The sequence below is a fragment of the Xyrauchen texanus genome, chromosome 39 (genome assembly GCF_025860055.1).
Source record: "Xyrauchen texanus isolate HMW12.3.18 chromosome 39, RBS_HiC_50CHRs, whole genome shotgun sequence".
NCBI classification, from domain to species: Eukaryota; Metazoa; Chordata; class Actinopteri; order Cypriniformes; family Catostomidae; genus Xyrauchen; species Xyrauchen texanus.
In genome coordinates, this window is record NC_068314.1 from 29,733,090 (window position 1) to 29,758,100 (window position 25,011).

General features: G+C 42.9%; 1 protein-coding gene across 1 annotated transcript in view; it reads right to left on the bottom strand.

The window, feature by feature from the left end:
- LOC127632998 (phosphatidylinositol 4-phosphate 3-kinase C2 domain-containing subunit beta-like) overlaps window positions 1-17,774 on the bottom strand; it is a 67,554-nt gene extending 49,780 nt beyond the window's left edge. Inside the window, exons 1-2 of the mRNA XM_052111853.1 lie at window positions 17,548-17,774; window positions 10,430-11,212 (exon numbers count right to left, since the gene is read on the bottom strand). Coding sequence (XP_051967813.1) covers window positions 10,430-11,125 — 696 coding nt within the window. The 5' untranslated portion in view covers window positions 11,126-11,212; window positions 17,548-17,774. The remainder of the gene's footprint in view (window positions 1-10,429; window positions 11,213-17,547) is intronic.
- Window positions 17,775-25,011: the final 7,237 nt, after the last annotated feature.

Sequence of the window (25,011 nt, forward strand, 5' to 3'; positions counted from 1 at the left end):
CAAGAGAAGACTTCACCAGAGTGAACACAGAGGGTTCACCACAAGATGTAAACCATTGGTGAGCCTCAAAAACAGGAAGGCCAGATTACAGTTTGCCAAACAACATCTAAAAAAGCCTTCACAGTTCTGGAACAACATCCTATGGACAGATGAGACAAAGATCAACTTGTACCAGAAAGATGGGAAGAGAAGAGTATGGAGAAGGAAAGGAACTGCTCATGATCCAAAGCATACCACCTCAACAGTGAAGCATGGTGGTGGTAGTGTCATGGCGTGGGCATGTATGGCTGCCAATGGAACTGGTTCTCTTGTATTTATTGATGATGTGACTGCTGACAAAAGCAGCAGGATGAATTCTGAAGTGTTTCGGGCAATATTATCTGCTCATATTCAGCCAAATGCTTCAGAACTCATTGGAAAGTGCTTCACAGTACAGATGGACAATGACCCGAAGCATACTGCGAAAGCAACCAAAGAGTTTTTTAAGGGAAGGACGTGGAATGTTATGCAATGGCCAAGTCAATCACCAGACCTGAATCTGATTGAGCATGCATTTCACTTGCTGAAGACAAAACTGAAGGGAAAATGCCCCAAGAACAAGCAGGAACTGAAGACAGTTGCAGTAGAGGCCTGGCAGAGCATCACCAGGGATTAAACCCAGCGTCTGGTGATGTCTATGCATTCCAGACTTCAGGCTGTAATTGACTACAAAGGATTTGCAACCAAGTATTAAAAAGTGAAAGTTTGATTTATGATTGTTAATCTGTCCCATTACTTTTGGTCCCTTAAAAAGTGGGAGGCACATATACAAACTGTTGTAATTCCTACACCGTTCACCTGATTTGGATGTAAATACCCTCAAATTAAAGCTGAAAGTCTGCAGTTAAAGCACATCTTGTTCGTTTAATTTCAAATCCATTGTGGTGGTGTATAGAGCCAAAAAGATTAGAATTGTGTCGATGTCCCAATATTTATGGACCTGACTGTATATTGATATATTTAAACTAAGTTCCATTTTTATTTATTATAAATTCATAACAAGATTTCTAATCATTGTTTTAACGAGAAGTATTAATTTAGCCTATTTTATCAGTGCAGAGGATTTTAACGTTAATAAATGTATAGATCCGCAAGTTTTACTTGTGTTCATTAATGGTCCAGTGGTAGAATTTTTGCCAAGCATGTCAATTTTAATAATTTTTGCGGTAGCTATGGTGTTCTGGGCTGTTGCTAGGCGGTTGCTAAGGTATTCTGGGTGATTTCTAGGCAGTTGCTATGGTGTTACTAGGTGGTTGCTATGGTGTTCAGGGTGGTTGCTATGGTGTTGCTAGGCGGTTGCTAAGGTATTCTGGGTGGTTGCTAGGGCCTTTCTAGCTGGTTGCTAGGGTGGTCAGGGAGGTTGCTACGGTATTTTTGGTGGTTGCTATGGTGTTACTAGGTGGTTGCTATGGTGTTCTGGGTGGTTTCTATGGTGTTGCTAGGCGGTATTACGGCCTCAGCCTTCATAGGTGTTGCCTGTGTATTCTTGTGTGTATGTTTGTCTTGTTTAATAATTGGTGTTTTCTTTCTGAGTATAGGCTCCTCCTTTGTGCACCTGTCGTTCGTTGCTCTGATGGCTCGTGCTGAGCATATAAGTGGTGTGTGCAGGAGGGTGAGACACGCAGCGGTGAACTCCGTGCGCGTCATGATGTCTAGCGGCTGATCAACTCCAACTGTGTTCTTTGTATTGTGCTACTACTTTTGTTATATTTGTTAGTGTTTAGTATGTCTATGTTGACGTTAGAGTCAAGTAAATGTGTATTATCTGTGGAGTGAGGGAATTTGAGAGACGTGAGTTTATGCAGTCATTTATTAGTCAAATAATAAATGTTTTAAACTGCTCTTTGCTTTGCGTCTCCTCTTGTGTTGCTGAACCCTTACGAAACGAGCATATTAACAACAGGGGTTCGTGTAGGGGTGGTGTAGTGGCTAAAGCACAGGGCTGTTAATCAGAAGGTTGTTGGTTCGAAACCCACGGCCACCACCATTGTGTCCTTGAATTTGTAACATAAGTGCAAGGCACTTAACTCCAGGTTGCTCCGGGGGGATTGTCCCTGTAATAATTGCACTGTAAGTCACTTTGGATAAAAGCGTCTGCCAAATGCATAAATGTAAATGTAAATGTAACATAAATGGGGGCTCATCTGGGATTTGTGTCCGAGTAGTGGTAATTTGATTGATCTATTTGATTCAGGTGATCCATATCCTCTGGTTAGGAAGAGTAAGCCAGCGGGGCTGTGCTTAGCGCCAGTCCTGACGACGGTTTACTGTTTATTGTTTTTCTTTATTATTTTAGTTTGTCGTCCTGACGACGGTTTACTGTTTATTGTTTTTCTTTATTATTTTAGTTTGTCCTCTCCGGGAACCAGCACCTTATCGTGGTGGAGAGGTTTGTGTGCCCTTATGATCCTGAGGGTTGTGTTGTCTGGAGCCATGTGCTCCTGGTAGGGTCTCCCAAGGCAAAGTGGTCTCAGGTGAGGGGCCAGACTAAGAATGGTTCAAAAATGACTCATGGAAAAAACGGCAAGAGGAGGAGTTACCCTGCCCGGAGGAAGCCCGGGGCCCCTGTCTGGAGCCAGGCCCAGATGGAGGGCTCGTCGGCGGCGCCTGGTGGCGGGTTTGTCACGGAGCCCGGCCGGGCACAGCCCGAAGAAGCAGCGTGGAACCCCCTCTACATCCCTTGGGCCCACCACCCATTGGAGGAACCGCAGGAGTCGGGTGCGCTGCCATATGGGCGGCAGTGAAGGCCGTGGGCCTCGGCGGACCAGACCCGGGCAGCAAAGGCTTGCTCTGGGGACGTGGAATGTCACCTCACTGGGGGAAGGAGCCGGAACTAGTGAGGGAGGTGGAGCGTTACCAGTTGGATCTGGTGGGGCTTACATCGACGCTACAGTTTTGGCTCTGGATCCGTACTCCTGGATAGGGGATGGACTCTATTCTTCTCTGGAGTTTCCCAGGGTGTGAGGCGACGGCGGTGTGGGGATACTCACGAGTCCCGGCTGAGCGCCACTACGTTGGAGTTTACCCGGTGGATGAGAGGGTCAGCCTCCCTACGCCTCACGGGTTGTGGGGAAAACTCTGACTGTTGTCTGTGCATATGCACCGAACAGCAGTTCAGAGTATTCGGCCTTCTTGGAGACCCTGAATGGAGTCCTGAATAGGGCCCCAGTAGGGGACTCCATAGTGATGCTGGGTGACTTCAACGCATGCGTGGGAAATGACAGGGACACCTGGAAAGGCGTGATTGGGAGGAACGGCCTCCCTGATCTGAACTCAAGTGGATGTTTGTTATTAGATTTCTGTGCTAGTCATGGATTATCTATAACAAACACCATGTTCGAACATAAGGATGCTCATAAGTGTACGTGGTACCAGAGCACCCTAGGCCGAAGGTCGATGATCGATTTTGTAATCGTGTCAGTCGGATCTGAGGCCATATGTTTTGGACACTCGGGTAAAGAGAGGGGCAGAGCTGTCAACCGATCACCATCTGGTGGTGAGTTGGGTCAGGGGTGGGGAAAGACTCTGGACAGACCTGGGAAGCCCAAGCGAGTAGTCTTGGGTGAACTGGGAGCGTTTGGAGGAGGTCCCTGTCCGTGAGATCTTCAACTCACACCTCCGGCGGAGCTTTTCAGGCATCCCTGCGGAGGTTGGGGACATTGAACCGGAGTGGGCAATGTTCAAAGCTTCCATTGCCGAGCAGCGGTGGAGAGCTGCGGCCTCAAGGTTTTAGGTGCCGCAAGGGGTGGTAACCCTCGAACACCGTGGTGGACACTGGTGGTCAGGGAAGCCGTCCGACTGAAGAAAGAGGCCTTCCGGGATTTGTTGTCCCGGAGGTCTCCGGAGGCAGTTGCAAGGTACCGAAGGGCCCGAAGTGCTGCGGCCTCGGCCGTGAGGGAGGCAAAGCAGTGGGTGTGGGAAAAGTTCAGAGAAGCCATGGAGAAGGACTTTCGGTCCGCACCAAAGTGCTTCTGGAAAACCGTCCGCCACCTTAGGAGGGGAAGCGGGGAACCATTCAAGCTGTATACAGCAAAGATGGGACGCTGTTGACCTCAACCGAGGAGGTTATTGGGCGGTGGAAGGAACACTTTGAAGAACTCCTAAATCCCAACATGCCCTCTATGGTAGAGGCAGAGCAGGAGGATGATGGGGGATCAGATTCTATTTCCCTGGGGAGGTCACTGAGGTAGTCAAACAACTCCGCGAGTGGCAAAGCCCGGGAATTGATGAGATCCGACCAGAAATGCTGAAAGCTCTGGATGTGGAGGGGGTGTCATGGATGACACGCCTCTTCAACATTAGCGTGGAAATCTGGGACAGTACCTAAGGAGTGGCAGAACGGGGTGGTGGTTCCCTCTTCAAAAGGGGGATCAGAGAGTGTGTGCCAACTACAGGGGTATCACACTTCTCAGCCTCCCTGGTAAAGTTTACTCCAAGGTGCTGGAGAGGAGGGTTCGGCCGATTGTCGAACCTCAGATTGAAGAGGAACAATGCGGTTTTAGGTCCTGGTCGGTGGAGCGACGGACCAGATCTTTACTCTGCAAGGATCCTGGAGGGGGCCTGGGAGTATGCCCATCCGGTCTACATGTGTTTTGTGGATCTGGAGAAGCGTATGACCGGGTCCCCGGGAGAGACTGTGGGAGGTGCTGCTGGAGTACGGGGTGGGGGGTCCCTTCTTAGGGCGATCCAATCCCTGTACGTCCAAAGCGAGGGCTGTGTCCGGGTCCTCGGCACAAAGTCGAGTTCATTCCATGTGGGGTTGGTCTCCGCCAAGGCTGCGCTTTGTCACCAATCCTGTTTGTGATATTCATGGACAGGATATCGAGGCGTAGTCGGGGTGGGGAAGGTGTGCTTGGTTCGGTGGGCTGGGGATCTCATCGCTGCTTTTTGCAGATGATGTTGTCTTCATGTCATCATCGGTCCGTGACCTTCAGCTCTCACTGGATCAGCTTGGCAGTCGAGTGTGAAGCAGCTGGGATGAGGATTAGCACCTCTAAATCTGAGGCCATGGTTCTCAGCAGGAAACCGATGGAGTGCGTACTCCAGGTAGGGAATGAGGTTTTGCCCCAAGTGAAGGAGTTCAAGTACCTCGGGGTCTTGTTCACGAGTGAGGGACAATGGAGCGGGAGGTTGGCCGGAGAATCGGGGCAGCAGGGGCGGTATTGCACTCGCTCTATCGCACCGTTGTCACGCGAAAGAGAGCTGAGCCGAAAGGCAAAGCTCTCGATCTACCGGTCAATTTTCGTTCCTACCCTCACCTATGGTCATGAAGGTTGGGTCATGACCGAAAGAACTAGGTCGCGAGTACAAGCGGCCGAAATGGGCTTCCTCAGAAGGGTGGCGGGCTTCTCCCTTAGAGATAGGGTGAGGAGCTCAGTCATCCGTGAGGAGCTCGGAGTAGAGCCGCTGCTCCTTTGCGTTGAAAGGAGTCAGTTGAGGTGGTTTGGGCATCTGGTAAGGATGCCCCCTGGCCGCCTCCCTAGGGAGGTGTTTCAGGCACGTCCAGCTGGGAGGAGGCCTCGGGGAAGACCCAGGACTAGGTGGAGAGATTACATGTCCACACTGGCCTGGGAACGCTCGAGGTCAGCCCAGTCAGAGCTGGTTAATGTGGCTCGGGATAGGGAAGTTTGGGGCCCCCTGCTGGAGCAGCTGCCCCCGCGACCCGACTTCGGATAAGCGGTTGAAGATGGATGGATGGATGGATGGATGGATTTTAGTTTGTTGTTTTTGGAGGTATTCCGGGGGAGAGAGCGATCTCTTAATCGGTACCCTCTGAAGATTAGATAGGGTATAATTAGATTAATGGGTAGGTAGGTCCAGAGGGTGTTGGATTATCCTGACTGCTTTTGCGTTTTCTTTTCTTTAAAGATGGTAACGTTTGAGCTAAATACATTTTTAGATCAACCTAGTGTTGAAGTTTTGGAGATATGTCGGAAAAATGATTTGTTTCTTATTGCTCAACATTATGAGATTTCTATCTCTAGAGCACTGCGGAAAGAAGAGTTGAAAGCTTGTTTAGTGATTAGCCTGATTGATAAAGGGGTATTTCCTTCTATGGATGCTGTTCCTACTGCAGTAGCGGAGTTGGCGACACCAGCTGTAGGAAGTTCGCCCTTAAGTTCGTCGAGTGGTGTTCCAGTGACTCCAGTGATTGGGGTTGGTGCGGAGGTACGTCCGTCTTTTTCAATACCTAAATTTGAACCTCTTTCACTGTCCACAGATTCATCACCGGGTTTGCGTGCAGATTCCCGTTTAAAGTTACGTCTAGCACGGTTACAATTGGAGACTCAGGACAAAGCTCAGGCGAGACAAGATGATTTGAAGTGCCAGATCGAAATGTATCGAATTGATGCTGATACGAAGGTGCGACTGCGGGAGTTGGAGTTGCAGGCGGTTCCAGAGGTACCTAAAAAATCTATTGTTAAAACATCTAGGTTGGAGGTTAACTCTGAGACATCGGCTGGTCCATCAATTTCGGGTGTTAATTCTGTGCCGTCTGATATTGGATCTGAGTCTGTAGTGCCGTTTTCGACACATTTTGATGTGGCTAAAAATATCTGTATCGTTCCACCTTTCCGTGAGAGGGAAGTTGAGGCATATTTTCAAGCTTTTGAACGAGTTGCTGTTGCCTTAAGATGGCCAAACGAGGTTTGGGCACTAATGTTACAATGTAAACTATCAGGTAAGGCACAAGAGGTGTGTGCATCTCTTTCGTTAGAGGAAAGCGTGCAGTACGATGCCGTGAAAACTGCTATATTACGAGCATATGAATTGGTTCCTGAGCACTATCAACAACGATTTCGTACCACGAAAAAAGGCACATCTCAAACGTATGTCGAGTTCGTTCGCGAAAAGGGCATTTTATTTGATCGGTGGATCAAGGCGTGCAGGGTAATTGACTATAATTCTTTGCGAGAACTTTTGCTGATTGAAGAGTTTAAGAACTGTGTTCCAGAACGTACTGCGTTGTATTTAAACGAACAGAAAGTCAGCACTGTACAACAGGCTGCTGTGTTAGCTGACGAGTATGCATTAATGCATAAAACTGTGTTTCCAAAACGTCCGTCTGACTCTGGGGGTTCCTCATTAAATGAAAATGAAAATCTTTCTGATTTGCGAAATAAATGGGTTCCTACCAGTTCAAAGTCTAATCGAGAGTGCGGTTACTGTCATAAGATGGGACATATTATGGCAGAGTGTCGTACTTTAAAACGTAAACAAGAGCCACAAGATTCCTCATCTTTTCAGCCGCGAGGTTCGGTTTTAGTGAAAACTGTGTCCCCGCCATCCTTAATTTCTCTTGCGACACCTGATAGCTGTTTTCAGCCTTTTTTGTTCGATGGATTTGTGTCGTTAAATGAGAAGGTCGAAAGCCGAAAACCTGTAAGAATTCTCCGTGACACCGGAGGATCTCAGTCTTTTATATTAACAGATATTTTGGGTTTTTGTGCTGACTCGGCGTGTAATACCAGCGCGATTGTGCAGGGTATTGAAATGGGTTTTGTGCCCGTTCCTCTTCATCGGGTATATGTTTCGTCCGATTTGGCATCTGGGTGTTTTGAGGTTGCAGTTCGTCCTTCGTTACCGGTGAAAGGTGTGGATTTTATCATGGGAAATGACATAGCTGGAGGTAAGGTAATGCCGGTAGTGCAAGTCATTGATGTCCCGTGTAACGATTTGCAGGCTAATGTACTTGGTAGAAATTTGCCGAATGTGTTTAGTGCTGTGGTGACGCGAGCACAGGCGAAACATGACATTCAGGAAAGTAATACTCTTTGCGATTCTGTCTTCTCAAAGATTTTGAAAACTGATGTTCTTCCCGATTCTCCAGACTCGTCTAAAACGACTTTAAGGTCATCTGTTAGCTTTGATCTTATCGCTGATTTGTCCGTCTCGCGCGAGATTCTGATCGAAGCTCAGCGAAATGATTTATCATTAGAAAAATGTCGTGCGAGTGTTAAAAATGACAAAATGTCACTGCGTAACCACCAGTTTTACTGGGAAGATAATGTGCTCATGCGTAAATGGAGTAGATCTTTAAATCCTGAGCAGCGGGAAGATTTGAATGCGGTGTATCAAATTGTGGTGCCTTCGAAATTTCGAGTACATGTTTTAAGTCTGGCTCATGACCATCCTTGGTCTGGACACCTAAGGATAACTAAGACCTATAACCGGGTGCTCCAGCATTTTTTTTGGCCAGGGTTAAAATCTGATGTCGTGACCTACTGTAAGAGATGTCATATTTGTCAAGTCAGTGGACAGGACTCGCTTGGGTTTAGCCCGTCGGAGCTTGTGTTCGGACATAATGTCCGTGGTCCTTTGAAAATGTTAAAGGAGGAATTTCTCTGTAACGGTTCGTCTGCGAAGACCAAAGTCCTTGATTTTGTATCACGTACTCGTGAACGTTTGCACAATGCTTGTACTGTGGCGAAGGAAGCACTTTCTCTGTCACAAAAGAAAATGAAAAAACATTTCGATAGGAAAGCAGTTGTGCGTAATTTTTTGCCAGGCGAGAAAGCTCTAGTGTTGTTTCCTATTCTTGGATCTTCTCTCTCTGCGCGTTTCTCCGGTCCTTACGTGATAAAAAGTAAGTTGAATGAAACTGATTATATCTTACACACTCCAGAACGGAGGCGAAAAACTCGTTTATGTCACGTGAATATGTTGAAACCATATTTTTGTTGTGTCGAACCAAAAGAGAACACTGAGAATTTGGTTTGTGAACTGGTGACTAAATTAAATACTGAGCGTGTTTCATTGCTAGCTTATGCTTTGCCTACCGATACTGCGGACGACGGGTTGAATACATCTATGGAAGCTTTAGGAGGAGCATGTTTTGAGAACTCTAAGGTTTTATCTTCGCTTCCCGATCAACTATCCTATCCATCGCCTGAACAGCGAGAGGACGTAATGAAGCTGATAGACAGTTTCCCGAGTTTGTTCAATGACGTACCTCCCGGTACTAATGTCATCCAGCATGACATCGAGGTTGGTAGTGCATTACCCATCAAGCAACATGCTTATCGTTGCCCAATGAGTCGGAGAGAAGCAATGAAAAGTGAGGTTAAGTATTTATTGCAGAATGGTTTCGCTGTTCCGAGTAATAGTCCATGGAGCTCGCCGTGCGTTTTGGTACCAAAGGCTGATGGGTCTTTACGTTTTTGTACTGACTTCCAAAAGATAAATTCCGTCACTGTGGCTGATGCTTTTCCGTTACCGCGGATGGACGATTGCATTGACAGTCTTGGGGGTGCGAAATACATCACTAAGTTAGATCTTCTGAAAGGTTATTGGCAGGTGCCTTTAACCGAGCGCGCCTCTAAGATCTCCGCATTCGTAACCCCTGATGCTTTTCTGCAGTATAAGCGTATGGCATTCGGTCTGCGAAACGCACCAGCAACGTTTCAACGTTTAATGTCTATAGTTTTAGGCGAGGTTCCTAACTGTAATATCTACTTAGACGATGTAGTTATTTATTCGTCTACATGGGCTGAACACATGTTGACCTTACATGACATGACCTTACTGATGGCTCGTGCTGAGCATATAAGTGGTGTGTGCAGGAGGGTGAGACACGCAGCGGTGAACTCCGTGCGCATCATGATGTCTAGCGGCTGATCAACTCCAACTGTGTTCTTTGTTTTGTGCTACTACTTTTGTTATATTTGTTAGTGTTTAGTATGTCTATGTTGACGTTAGAGTCAAGTCAATGTGTATTATCTGTGGAGTGAGTGAATTTGAGAGACGTGAGTTTATGCAGTCATTTATTAGTCAAATAATAAATGTTTTAAACTGCTCTTTGCTTTGCGTCTCCTCGTGTGTTGCTGAACCCTTACGAAACGAGCATAGTAACAACAGGGGTTCGTAACAGCGGTTGCTAAGGTATTCTGGGTGGTTGCTATGGTGTTGGTAGGTGGTTGCTAAGGTATTCTTGGTGGTTGCTAGGGCGTTTATAGCTGGTTGCTAGGGTGGTCAGGGCGGTTGCTAAGGTATTTTTTGTGGTTGCTATGGTGTTACTAGGTGGTTGGTAGTTGTCACAGATGGTTACTCTGGAGTTTTTACAGTTCTTAAAATCTTTAGTAACGAGTGCCTTTAGTATGGGTTGAGTGCTTGTTTTTTTATTATTATAATTTTTTTCTAATTTTTATGAATGCATATTGTTCAGTTCACATTTGTAAATAAATCAAAATGTCCATTCTCAAACGTGTCATAATTAATTTACAAGTAATCAATTAGTCATTTTTTGTGGGTTTGAAAATATTTGAAAATGCCTACCTCTAGAAATTATACTTATTCATCCAAACCCACTTAACAAATACCTATGGAAATAAGATCTTAAATATGTTTTATAGTTCAGAGACATACTGGGCCTAGATGAGAGATTGCTCACCGGTTCAACTGACACTCTTCGCTGGCTTCTAGTGCTCTTCTGCACTGGAAGATAGGTGCGGGGGGGAACCTGAGGTGGAAGGGTGTTGCTGTGAGCATTAAGCTTGCTCAGAGAGTCGTTAAGGTTATCATAGTTCAGAGTGTCTCCAGATGAAAGCTTGGGCTGATCCATTTCAGGAGTGAACATGTTCACATCCCGTGGAGCAGAGTTTCGATGGACAATGAACAGATCATTCTGGAGGATGGGATTTCTGGGCGGTACCGGTGGAGGCTCATCTAGAGGTGACAGTCCCTTCGTTAGCAACTGTGATGTTCCCTCCAATTCATTTTCCCATTTGTCCAGGATGTAACAAGGTTCCTTACTATAGCTGTGAGATTCGCCAATGGATCTTGAAAGGTTCGAGACCCCGGGCTGAACAGGGTTGGTCATAGGGTCAGATCCTGACACAACTTGTTGCAAATTATTCCGAGGACTGGGAACACGTCTAGGCAAGGAAGGCTCACTCCTTGAGGGGGACGACTTGCTGGTTTCTGCTAGTAGAGTACTGCCCGGACCCTTGTCCTCTCGGTGGCGAGCAAGGGCGTCATACTCCATCTGCAGTGCTTCCGCTAGGACCAGTTCCCTCTGGCTGAGGCCGAGGGATTCCAGACAACCCCAACGCTGCTCCCGATCATTTTGCGTTTGCGCTGCAGACATGTTCCTATAGGGGGTGCTGCAGTGAACAAGAAGAATGCAGGAAGGAGCTCGGCAGCTCTACGGGTTGCACAACTGGTTCATTGGGCTCTGTCAAGAGATAAAATAACAGAGTAAGAAACACATGCTCATGTTACAACAACGGATAGATTGCAACATCTGTATAAAAATCTTTCATCATCATCATCTGTTTACAGGATTAACAGGATTTGTGTTTTTTGCTTAAAACTTTTATGACCTTTCCCTGATAAAGGAAACCTGTTTAACGTGTTTACATGGCCACATGTTGCTGGCTTATTAAACATAATCGGTATAAGTTTGTGCATGTAAACGCACTCATTCATGTCCATAACACAAATGTGTGGGATGATATACGTGGTGTTTGCTCAAATCCCTAACAATGAAAAAATGTAAAAGAAAGCACCACTAATAACCACAAATGGTCAGGTAAACAATCCGTTACTACATGACTATCTACTGAACCACTTCAAATCACATTTGGATCAAAATGATCCAAAAAATGTTCAATGCTAGATTTGTGTTTAGAGGAGCATATGTGTGCGCCTCTGGCTTTGATTGTCTTTGGCTCTGATCATCTGGCTCATATTGTCTTTGCATGCTCAGCAAATAAAAAGCCAAGCTGATCCCCCTATTTCTCTCTTTCAGCAGATTCATCAGTGCAGCAGGATGGATCCTCTGTGGTTGGGGGGAAGCTGTGCTCTCTCCTGCTTCAAGACTGATGTGGCATATTAAGAGCCTGTTCCTGCAGAGTCACAGCTGAACAGATGATAAGCTTAGAATTCAAATAGACCACAATACCTGCTGAGTAGTGCTGCTCAACTAGTTTTAGTGTTCAATTGTGTTGTTAGTCCCCAGAGTGGTTGAAGGTATACCACTAGTATAACCGTTTATGGGCCACAGCTTATCTAATGGGCTTGAAGATAAACACAACTCAAAAGGTCTGAGGAAAGTTAAATGTGTTGTGGGGGAAGACACAAGCGTTTGACAATTTTTTAACTGTTGTTTCCTTCATACTGTGGCAACAGTGCCAAGGGGTATGTTCCTCCGCCCACAACCACAACTGTATGACATTCTCACACCTTATGCCAAAAGAGTGGCACCAGAACAAAAGAAGGATCTGTCTGACAGACATTTTTGGACCCCTCCATTGCTCCATATTTTGACCTCTAATGCATCCGAAACTCCTGTGTGCTTCTGCAATTCTCTCTTGATAAGACTTCCATCTAAATAAATATGTTGAACGTAAACAAAACTTGTTTTCCAGATAAATAGAGAGGAGAAGGATATACAGACTTGACTGTGATGTTTTTACACCCTGCATCAGTGATTCATCTAGGCACTCATTTAATTTCTGCACAAGATCTGTATACACCGAGAAGACTCAGCACATAAAGTTAGTTCAGGGACTTCTAGTCAAGCACCCAAACAATCTTAGGACTCATGGATTGAAGAAAATATACAATGATTTGGTGCAAGGTGTAAAAACCAATCTCGAAAAAAAAAAAACCCCAGATGTGCTTGTAAACACCTTCTCAGATTCCAACAGATAGATTTCAAAAATATAAATGTATATCCTTCTAGACAGCATTATTGAGGTTGTCTTTCATTCCCTGCCATTGGCCTACATTGGCCTTCCAGTGCAGTCTCATGACTGAGCTATGGCCGAAGGGGAGCGGCAAGGCAGGAGGGGTGGTATGGCGGGTGATTCTGCATTGTTGCACAGGGACCCCAGGCCAGCCAGATACAGGCCCCCAGAGTCAATCCCCTGCTGGGATACAATCCCATTCAGTCAGGGGTGGCTCCCAGATTGGCCAAACAAAGGACAGGGAGGAGTGAGGGCAGCAGCATCACGTGAGGCAGGGCCAACCCAGACATATTCACACGGCTCTGAGAGCCAGAGACAAAGAGACCGCTGTCATCCCTGTCCCCCACTTACACCCCTCCCCCAACACATCCACCAACAAATATCACATGGCTCCATCCATGCCCAGGGTGTAAACTTATGATGTGCCAGCTGATTAGGGCTTGCGCAGTCAGTTTGGATGTATGCAGACTGTGGTCTTCCATCATGGTACACTTCCATTCCCACCCTAATATTGGTCAAAAGCCAATTCTACTCTGACCGGACAGGCAGATGGCCGTACGAGCTTGTCCACATTTGTACTATGAGGTAACATTCTGCCTCTGTGGCATCGGTGAGAAATTCTAAAGCAGATCACAGGGGCGAATGCGAAACAAAAGGTCACCTGACAGTTAAAATCAAAACGAAACATAAAAGGAATCATTCACCCAAAATAAAAATTAATTATTGTTACAAACCAGTATAATGTTTTTCATTTCGTGGAAGACAAGTTCAGTCTCAGTCACCATTCAAAAGAAAATGAATGGTGACTGAGGTTTTGGGCCACAGAATGTGGTGGAAAATGTAATATGCAGGAAGTAGCTTGATAATACGTTATGTGATATGCAACACAATAATCCTATGATGATGTCATCTGAGAGCACGGCACATCAAAACCCCCATCGCCCAAATATACTGAAGTTTCTTGGGAAAAAGGACTGTCTATCCCAGAGATAATAAACATAGCAACACATATAGATAATATACCTTTAGCTACATATCTACAGTAGGATGCACAACATCATCCAAGTCGTTAGCAGATTTTTGGAGAAAAATGAATAAAGAATGGGTAAACAAAACATGAATTTCATTCTCATGAAATCAACCAATCTGTTAATGTTGAAATGACAATGGAGAAAATTTGCTCGAACTCCGGAGCGCTCATGGGATAGACGCACACTGCACAAACTTACTAGACTATCATCATTTTGACACCAGTGAAGTGTTTACGTTCAACACCGGTATTACCGCTGGTTGGACGCTAAGTGGTACTGCGAGGTAATTTTCGGGTGGCTTGATTTCAAACTTAAAACTTTATTTTTTATTTATTTTAACTAAAAATTCTAATTAAACTGAAAAAATTAAGTGCAATTAAAATGTGTGTTGTTCATTCTGAAATGTTTTCAGATTTTCTGACCTAATATTGACCTTAAGACATGCCAATCTATTGTATAATCTGGCAACCAAAACACAAAGACTGTTAAGCTTCATTTAACGAACCAGTGTGTGGTTATAATGGCAAGTGATTTCTAGTACCAAATTAGCAATTTAGCATGATTACTCAAGAATAAGGTGTTGGGTTGATGGCTATTGGAAATGGGGCCTGTCTAGATTTGATCAAAAATGACTTTCTTCAAATAGTGATGGTGCTGTTTTTTACATCAGTAATGTCCTGACTATACTTTGTGATCAGTTGAATGCCACTTTGGTCAATTAAAGTACAAATTTCCTTCCAAAATAACAAAATCTGTACATTATTCCAAACTTTTGGCTGCCAGTGTATATCACAATATCCAATAACATTGTTAACCCCCTAGCTAAGGGATCTGTAAATATTCTTGCTTTAGTGATTTTGCATTGAAATTTAAATTAATTTATTTAAATTAAAAACTTAAACCAAAGACATTTCTAAATTCAAATTGGACTTTACACTAAACAAAAAAGCAATTAAAATAATAAAGTAGTCAAAATAAATCATATATAACCACCTTTCCATTTACCGTCACGCAACTGTTCATCTATGACATCAGACGGAAAACTACTAATACAAATTAAGAACTATAAACAATTATAAATGTAAACATAATAATTATAATAATCACTGAAATATAAATTGTGGTTCGAGGTGAACATATTTTTGTATAATTTTATGATTTAATCACAGATGTAAGGGCCATGTAGAAAGTGACCCTGCAGAGTTGCACTTATAACGAACTGCTCTGTGGAAATAAAGAAAAATTAACTTAAAGCAACTCCTGAGCTGAGATAGTCTGAGATAATTTGCAGCATTCTCATAGATTATATTATTCTTGTAACGGAATTTAAGTCATGCATACTGTTTGCTTTCCAATCAGCAACGCAAATAAGCGAATTGTCTTTTGGCCTTAACAATCGCAAGCACAACGGGGCCTAGGTAACTCAGCGAGTATTGACGCTGACTACCACCCCTGGAGTCGCGAGTTTGAATACAGGGTGTACTGAGTGACTCCAGCCAGGTCTCCCAAGCAACCAAATTGGCCCAGTTGCTAGGGAAGTTACAGTTACATGGGGTAACCTCCTCGTGGTCACGGTTAGTGGTTCTCGCTCTCAATGGGGCACGTGGTAAATTGTGTGTGGATATGTTCTCCGCCACATGGATTGAGGTGAGTAACCGCACAGGGACCTACTAGGTAGTGGGAATCGGGCATTCCAAATTGGGAGAAAAGGGTATACATTTTTTTTTTATCTTTTTTTAAAAGTATTAAAATCCTTCTGTTATTGCAAGCCCTTCCGATATACACATTTGTGATATATTGTGTAGACCACACACCACCACAGCTAGTTTCAATGGATTTTCCAGTTCCTGCTTTAGAATTGACATTAAAGCTGATGAAAACACTTTTCACACCAGTCTGACTGGTCTTGTCATCCCCAAATGAAGCTTTGTCTGAGTATTATTAGATGTGTGGGTGGTTTCAGATGTACAACACAAGACATTTTGCACTCTGAAAAAAAATGGTGAATGTCTGGGCCCTATTCCAAACTGAAATTTTTAAATGAAGTGTGCACACTAATATAAAGGACAAATATGTTGCAAGAGACAAATAAGGACCTAATCCTGGAACAACATGTTTTAGGATAAATCATGTATAATTAACATGTGCTCTCTTAATTACAAAACACTGCAAACCATCATCAACAGTTTGTGTTCGACATGACATCTTGAATCAAGTTGGCCCTGATGCTTAATCCCAACTGAGTTTATTGGGTCATACATGTCCTCACGTGTATCGAAACACTGTATGCATCTATTTTCCAAGCACTTCCAATTGTATAAATCTCTTCAGGTTAGTAAAATACAAACGCTGACATTGAGTCACTACAATTAATGTGGTAGGTTGTATAAGACTGAAACATTTTTTGATCCTTGAGTAAATAGGTCTTAATAATAATGATGCTGAGTTTAACCTAAGCAATATATTGCTTCAAGTCATTGCATAGAAACAGACACCATCTTGCCTTTTTCTGTTTACAGTATCCATGATGTACAAATAATTATATATATATATATATATATATATATTATAAACAATTATAAGAATAATAACCCAAACTATAAACAATGCTTATTTTACAATATCTTTGTTTTGATCATAATGTCGATCTATATGAAAGAAAGGATGAATGACTAAATATGAATTAAGTGGTTCTGGAGCTTTGAAGCCCAAATCTGTTCAAGGGGATATTTACAAAGCATGTTGCATATATAAAACAATAATAATACAGCCGATAATGTCATGAAACTCTCTAAATGGTCCAAGGCAAGCAGCTGGGTTATTTCTACAATTCGGTGCCTTTTATGTGCCCAGGCTAGTACAGGTTATGTTATTTATCATGTTTAATTTCAACTGATTACAATTTAAATAGGCTTGTTAAAAAGAATAAGAAATTTAACATGTTTCACACTGCTGTGGGGCTAAAAGTCAACTATTAAATAATTGAAATCATTTCAATTTACTGCACTATTGTCATTTCTTTACATCCTCAGATCTGCTGAACTGCAAACATATTTGACCAAATAATGGTCCGATTTCTAGAATTAAGTGTTTAGAATTATTCTCCCACTGACGTGTATTCATTTGTGGCAAATATGTGATTTGAACACTGACAGCAATGGGGTTTTTTTTGTGTGTGTTTTCTTTTGATTTATTGTCTGTTATGATACTTTGACATACTTTGTCATTAAATGACATCACACACTGAAGATGACATCAGCCATTCAGCAAAATAAGGTTGGCTGCTTTTTTTTTAATTTTATTTTATGTGAAACTCATCTGTTTTATATACGTTTTTATTTATTTTGTGATTTTAGTCAAACGTGGACAAGCATACAGTAACATCTCCGCTCTGTTATAGGAATATATGGGTAGTTAATGTAATTTGTATTACATTATTTCTATACATTCATGTTTACAGAAATAAAACCATCAGTATAAGTTTACAAATACGTTTGCTTGCATTCCCAGACCATGTAGTGGCTAAACCCAGTTTTAAGACATTAAGATAATCTTTTAACATGTCCCTTTAATTATGTATCGATTTTCACAGCACATATTTCTAGGAATGCACCCAGTTATTCAATGTTACACTGGAGCAGCGCTGTTTTGGGAAGCGCAATCAACGCTCAAACGATTTTAGGAAAATATACAGTCGCTACGCCAAAACAGCTGATCGTATATAATACGAATCCTTTAATTATAACTGCACTCTCTCTGTGATAATAAAGAAAGATCGCAACGCATACCTTCAGCACGGCCTCTTGGTCGCCGCCTACGTCGCTAAACTGTCTTTGATCATAGTCCTTCTCGTTTATATTAGGGCAGATCGGTCCTCTTGATTGTTGTGTTTTTTGATAGATCGCGATCAGACGGTGGTTTCTCGTGTCCCGTGGCTCGTGCATTACCAGAGACAAATTACGAACGCATTTCTGTTAATCCAAATGAGATACACGCTCTTTCCTCTCGCGCGCGCTCTGCTGACTGACCGGGTTATTTGATTGGCGAATCGTTTACTGTTGGGTTTCGGCGTCTTCTCAGTCAAAGCTCATGTCAAAGCCCTTGTTCTCATTGGAGAATTTATGAAGGCAGAGGGTTTGCGTTGAGGGGTACAATAGCGGTCTCTAGTGCCTAAAACATGTATCAGTCCCCTTAACGCCTGACATCAGTCACTGCCGTAGAAGGAAAAACCTTGTCTTTCTACATATTAAAGGCATAGTTCACCCCAAAATGAAGATTCACTTATTATTTACTCACCCTCATGCCATCCCAGATGTGTATGACTTTCTTTCTTCTGCTGAGCTGAAACAAAGATATTTAGAAGAATACCTCAGCTCTGTTGGTCCTCACAATTCAAGTGAATGTTGGCCAGAAATCTGAAGCCCCCAAAAGCACATAAAGGCAGCATGAAAATAATCCATACCCCAGTTGTTCAATCTATATCTTCAGATCTGTTTTAGGAGTGGGTGAAATTAATATTTAAGCCCTTTTTTACTAGACCTTTGCCCGACCAGTAGAAAGTATACAACAACGGAAGAAGAATGTGGAAGTGAAAGTGGATATTTATAGTAAAAAAGGACTCAAATGTTAAAACACACAGGCTAACCTGGGCTGCAGTCTAGGGCTCCGGGCTGCTGGGGGCCCCCTAACAATGTATGTGAGTGGTGCGGAGTGGAAGCTGATCGGAGTAAGAGTGTGATTTTGAGGGATGAGCGTTTTTTTGGAAAGTCAGAGTCAGGCTGTTTCTCTCGCTCAAAGAGTGCTCTATCACGAGGATTACGGATGTGTAACGTACAGTGATGTATTGTTGTGTATACATGCTGCTGTGTTGTCCTTTTTGTTTCTTTCTCTCCCTGTGTTGTTCTCTCTCTTTCTCCTGTCTCCACTTTCCACAGGACTGGACCAGCCAGAATTAATCTCCACCTGTGATTGGTGTGGCCCTAGAGACAGGAGTTTAAAAGAGATAACCATGACTACTGTGGGAGCTCTGTTGAACTCACGGTTTCCTATTGTTTCCATTGCTGTTGTTAAACCCTGTTTTGCTAAGACTGTTTGTTGTAGTAAGAACTCCAGACAACATGAGTTGTGGAAAATATGATGTGATCAAAGATGGTGCTACTGTGAATAAGGTCTATGAGTTGTTTTCGGTTAGTAATATGCAATAGTGGGGCATGCTTCCATGTGATTTCTTTGACATTTTTTTTTCTATCTATCTATCTATCTATCTATCTATCTATCTATCTATCTATCTATCTATCTATCTATCTATCTATCTATCTATCTATCTATCTATCTATCTATCTATCTATCTGAGTTAATAGGTAGATTACTGACATTGGGAAATAATGCAATCATATCTTTATGCTGTAATTATAACAGCAGTGCATAATTAACATTTATAGTAGGGTATAGGCCAATACCCTGCCAGTCATCAGCACATCCTTGTCCCCAATCATTTATGATCAAAAGATTATGTTTCATTACAACACATTATACAGTGCATAATAAGAGTTTAGCTAAATAGAAAAATTATATTCATAGCATACTCCTAAATATTGGCGGCTGTGGCTCAGGTGGTAGAGCGTGTCGGCCACTAATCTCCGGGTTGGTGGTTTGATTCGACTCCACATGCCGAAATGTCCTTGGGCAAGACACTGAACCCCAAGTTGCTCCCAATGGCAGGCTAGCACCTTGCATGGCAGCTCTGTCACCATTGGTATGTGAATATGTGTGTGAATGGGTGAATGGTACACAGTGTAAAGCGTTTTGGTAAACTCTAAGGTTAAAAAAGGCACTATATAAATGCAGACCATTTAACATTTAGGCCTAAACACTGAGTATCATATCAAATATTCAGAAAAGGTGTCATTTGGAAACATTCACCCTTTCAGAAAATTGCATCTGAAATACATGCCTGTCTGCTTTCCTCACCCAGAAAACAACAACTGATCATTTCTATGGATGCTTTTAACATCTCCACAGACTCCACCTTTGACTCATGTGATATATTTCATGTTTTCAGAATGAATACTATAGTTTTGTACAGGTGACAGAAAGACCAAAATTGCACATGTTGTCAGCCAGTGACTATGTCTTGTGAGACACAAAGTTTTATTCCTGCAGGGGGCGCTTGACGCTGTGAAATCCGAATCCTCCGTGCAGCTGCATTTAAACCTCAGATCGTTTCATATCTCTTTGCAGACATTTTACATGGAACAATTATTTTTACAGTAATAAAAACTGATAATTGAAAGGTTTCAGACCTATTACTGGAAATCCGCAGCTGCAGTATTTATAAAACTATTATAAATATCCTCATCCTGAAATAATAAACAACTGTGATTGGCCCATAGCCACCACTGAGAAAAGTAACAGGTACCATGTGTCAGCACTGTCAATGTGATAGTTTGCATTTACATCACAGGAAATTTTATATAGTATTGCAGACATTTTTTACACACAATTTTTAGTAATTGTAAGGATTCACACCTGTGAATGGAAATCTGCATTATCCATAAAAGCATTCTGTTCCTTTTTTTCAAGTAATAATACACAACTGAGACTGGCCCATCCTGACCAGCACTGAGAAAAGTAACAGGTGCCACATGATACCATAGGTGTCTGTTAGTCTCGAGAGTCAATGGAATTTCTGCGCCCATGCAGAGTGTCCAGTTAATTGTTACTGCAACGTCTGCAGTGGCTGTATAGTCCCAAACGTGAGTGACAGACTCTGTTGCAGTGTCGACACCGAAAGTTGTGTCAGCTCTCGGCTGGAGATGTATTTCCTTTCGTTTTGCTAGTCTCTCCTCGGCGAGCTGCTGCAGCTTGTCTTCTCCAACTTTCAGTCCAGTGGTCAAGCAGTGTCTACAACATGACCTGTCCTGGGCAAGTTCTTCCCAGCTGTTGTTGTCAATATCGAGAGCTTTGAGGTCTCTCTTGCATATATCTTTGAAGTGGAGATGGGGCCGACCTGTAGTCCTATTGCCACTGGCAAGATCTGAATATAGGATGTCCTTTGGGTTTCTTCCGTCATCCATCCTGCATACATGGCCTAGCCATCTGAGGCGAAGCTGGCAGAGGAGAGTGACCATACTTGGGGTTTAGGCGCATTCCGGCACTTCGTTGATGGTTACATGATCTTTCCAGGAGATCCCAAGTATGCGTCGGCGGCAGCGCATATGAAAGGCACTCAGTCTTTTCTCTTGTGAAGAGTACAAGGTCCAGGTTTCACAGGCATAGACTAGAGTGCTTACCACACAGACACGGTACACAGCAACTTTTGTGTTGATGGTCAGTGTTACGCCCTCTAGGCGTATGTGTTTTGTTTTCTCTCTGTGTGTTTTATGTTGCAGGAGCCTGCCCCATTGGTTCCTCCATTTGCCTTTGTTCCAGCCAATCACCGCCTGTCTTGTGTGATCAGCCAATTGCACGTGGAGTCTTGAGATCACCTAGGGCTATAAAATCCAAGATGGCTGTGATATGAGGAGACCTGTTTTTGTATTGCTTGTGGTTTTTATTGACAAGCCTCTCAGTCCGTTTCTGTGCTTTTCTTTTGTTTTCTTTCAACTTTGTAAGGTCCATGGACCTTTCAGGTATCATGTTACAGTTTTGAATTGGGAACAGGTTAGGGGCCCTGCACATGTTGCAACATGTAGACCTTAACACTGTCTAGAATCACCAGGTAAGGAGTGGTTGCCACCAATTGTAAGTTTTTGTTTTAGCTAGAGTAGGCAGATTTATTTTGTGTTTTTGTTTTCAGTAAGCCTTTTCTGCCTTTGGTTAGTTGGTTTTTGGTTTTCCTTGTTTCTTTTTGTTGGCAACACTCTCATCCCCTTCTCACCATTTTTGTGTTCTTTTGTTTGATCATATGTATATAAATATGTAAATGCACTTAATTATTCTCAGTAAAGCCTGCACCTTGCACTTCAAGCCTTGTTGGTGGTCTGCTTAAGCTTCTGTTTATTTATATAGGGATGTTCTAGTTGGTTCGGTTCTGGTTTATGTTGATGTCCCTTCGATACCCCTAGATTAATAGGGACGTAACAGTCAGCATGCTGTTGTTCCACACACTCTGCGACAATTTGGCCAGGGTTGTGGAGGCCTTGTTAATCCTCTTCTCGAGCTCTATATCGAGCAAGAGGTTGCTGATGATGCTGGAGCTAAGGTAGGTGAACTGTTCCACAACCTTCAGTTTATAGTCATTGATGATGATGCTGGGTGGGTCCACGTCTTGGGCCATCACATTTGTCTTTTTGAGGCTGATTGTTTGAACGAAGTCATTGCAGGCCTAATCAAAGCGGTCCATTAGGCACTGTAATTCAGCCTCTGTGTGGGTGGCTATGGTGGCATCATCAGAAAAACAGCATGTCCCTGATGACTGCTTCCCATACCTTTCTCTTCAACCTCAGTCTGGCCAGATTGAAGAGCCTTCCATCAGACCAGGTGCACAGGTAGAACCCCTCTGTTGAGGTTCCAAAGGCGTGCCTCAGCAGGCCTGCAAAGAAGATGCCAAAGAGTGTCTGAGTGAGAACGCAGCCTTGTTTGACACCGCTATGGATGTCAAAGGCATCAGAGATCGAGCCATCATAAAGCACGGTGCCCTTCATGTAATCGTGGAACGACTGGATCATACTCAGTAGTTTCGGTGGGCAACCGATCTTCGCCAGGACAGTAAAGAGTCCGTCTCTGCTGACAAGGTCAAATGGGACTTGGTCAGATCTATAAACGCCAGAAAGAGGGGCTTTTGTTGCTCTATGGGCTAGCGCTCAATGGCCTTCTTCAGTTCCATCAGGGTGGGTTTCTCGTCCATTTCCACCATGAGTGGGAGACTTTTGATGGCGACGATGGCATCCTCAGTTACGTTGTTCTGCCTGGAGTACAGTTCTGAATAATATTCCACCCATTGCTCCATCTGCTTGTCTTAGTTCTGGATGGTCTCACCTATGGCAGACTTCAGTGATGCTGTGACCTTCTTTGTGGTGCCCATGGCTTTCTAGATGCCGTCATACATGCCCCTGATGTTTCCAGCATCGGACGATAACTGGATGCTCTGACAGAGCTGGAGCCAGTAGTCATATGTGGACTGCCATGCTACCATCTATACTTTATTCCTGGCAGATCTTTGTGCCTGCAGAGTCTTCTGGTTGGGGGAACGCTTGTATTCCAGATGGGCACTGCAGCGTTCTTCTATGGTTGGAGTGAATGTGGCGGAGTTGGCCTCAAATCAGTCGTTGTTCTTGATCTGCTTCTTTCCAAAGATCCGCATGGACATGCTGTGTACTGTCTCTCTGGTGTGGTCCCATCTGTCTTTGGCACTACGACCAGGGGGATCCGTGTCCAGCAAGTCAGAGAGAGCTTGAGTGAACTCTGCTGCCTTGTCTGGGTATGATGTCTTGCTCACATCAGCTGTGGAGTGTACAAGTAAGGAGGATACACTTCAAGGCGGTCTGCCTGGTGATGATCAGCTCATCAACTCTTAAAACACAGGGGGGACTTGTGATTCTGATTATGACAGACTCACAGTCACGCAAATGCAAGGTATCTCATACTAAATTATTTATATATATTAATATACAATAACAAGACACATGATTGTGAGGACAATTCACCCTCTTCACAACATGTGGAAATTATATGCCAATTTGTTAAATATTAATGAAATAATAATAAAAAAAGAAATAATGATGGCTTTGGTAAGACAGGCCTGTACTCTGTCATGTACATTTACGAGCATCATGTGGCATGTACACACTACAGAGACTGCTTATTTTTTATACATATTTTGTTTTTTTTATCCTTAGAAATAGAGTATTCTTTTCAATGATCAAAATATGTCAATACAATTTATTTGCCAGATAAATATTAGTTCGTATGTGTTTTTCTCCCTAATGATTGTATAGAGGTAAGCTTTTATTTTATGCATGTATGTATGCATGTATATTTAATAGCAAATCCCAGAGCGGAGTTTGAGCGATTTCCAGAATGCTCTGAGCTTGGAAAAGAAATCCATTTCACTCACATGCACAGCACTGGGCTAGGCCTGAGAGGGTTTCTCATTATTATGAGATATTAAGTCATAATAACGAGAAAGTTTGTCAATAATATGAGATACTATTTCATAATAATGACTTAGTATATCATTATTATACAGAACCACATTTGTTAACATCTGTGGCGGAAACCGGCTTCCATACTAATTAGATTGTTACCCAGAATATGAGATTTATGCACAAACCACTAGAGGGAGCCACAGATCCCTTAAGAGTAGATGACTATAACAATATGTTCATAATGTGGAACAGATTCTCTTCTCTGCAAAGCTGTACTTTTTCAAGTAACCTGGTAATTTCTAGTTATGTTCAGCTATAAAATATCAATTTCATGTAACAGAGCATATATGCACAGGATCTCTCTGTATTATGTTGTGTATTAAAATAAGAAACAACCCCCTATGGAATATATAAAAAATAATTATTTGGACATTTTGAAATGTCTCAGTGCCTGATGGAGGGGCCCATGTTTGTGTATGTGTAAAGCAGAAAATGGGAAAATTGACAAAATAAATAAATAAACAAATAAATTAATTAAAAAAAGTATAGTGACAGTAAACTAAATTTACGGTTGAGAAAACCGTTGTTGATTCCATAGCCATTATACAATCTTGTGAAAGACATTTCATAACTGTAGCACTGACCTGCAACACTGTTTAACATTGTAAACTTGAGATATTTCATTTATGCCATTAATTCAAGGAAACGTTAACAGCTATGACAGATATTATGAGGCATTATAAACAGCAATTCAAGCACACAACAATAACTGCAGTGAAGTGTGACCTGTACAGAATATGACCTTGACATAATCCAATAAGTGCAAACCTAGACATCAGGGTTGTGAGCAGTTTTACTTTGTATTCCAAACATCACTGAGTTGGCCAGCGCCTGGCATATTTACATGTTATATAGCAGGGCAGCCCTTTGTCATTAAGGTTTAGTATGCAGGATTGACTTTTGGGAGGCTGAGGATTCTGGAACAGAACTGCACACTGCATACAAGATTAAATTGAAAAAGCCACTTTTAAACAGAAGAACAAAAAGAAAAGGTTAGAGTGGGCAAAGAAACACAGACATTGGACAATAGATAACTGGAAAACAGTGATATGGATCTTAAGCCCATTGAGCTTTTGTGGCATCAGCTAGTCTGTAAGGCGTGTG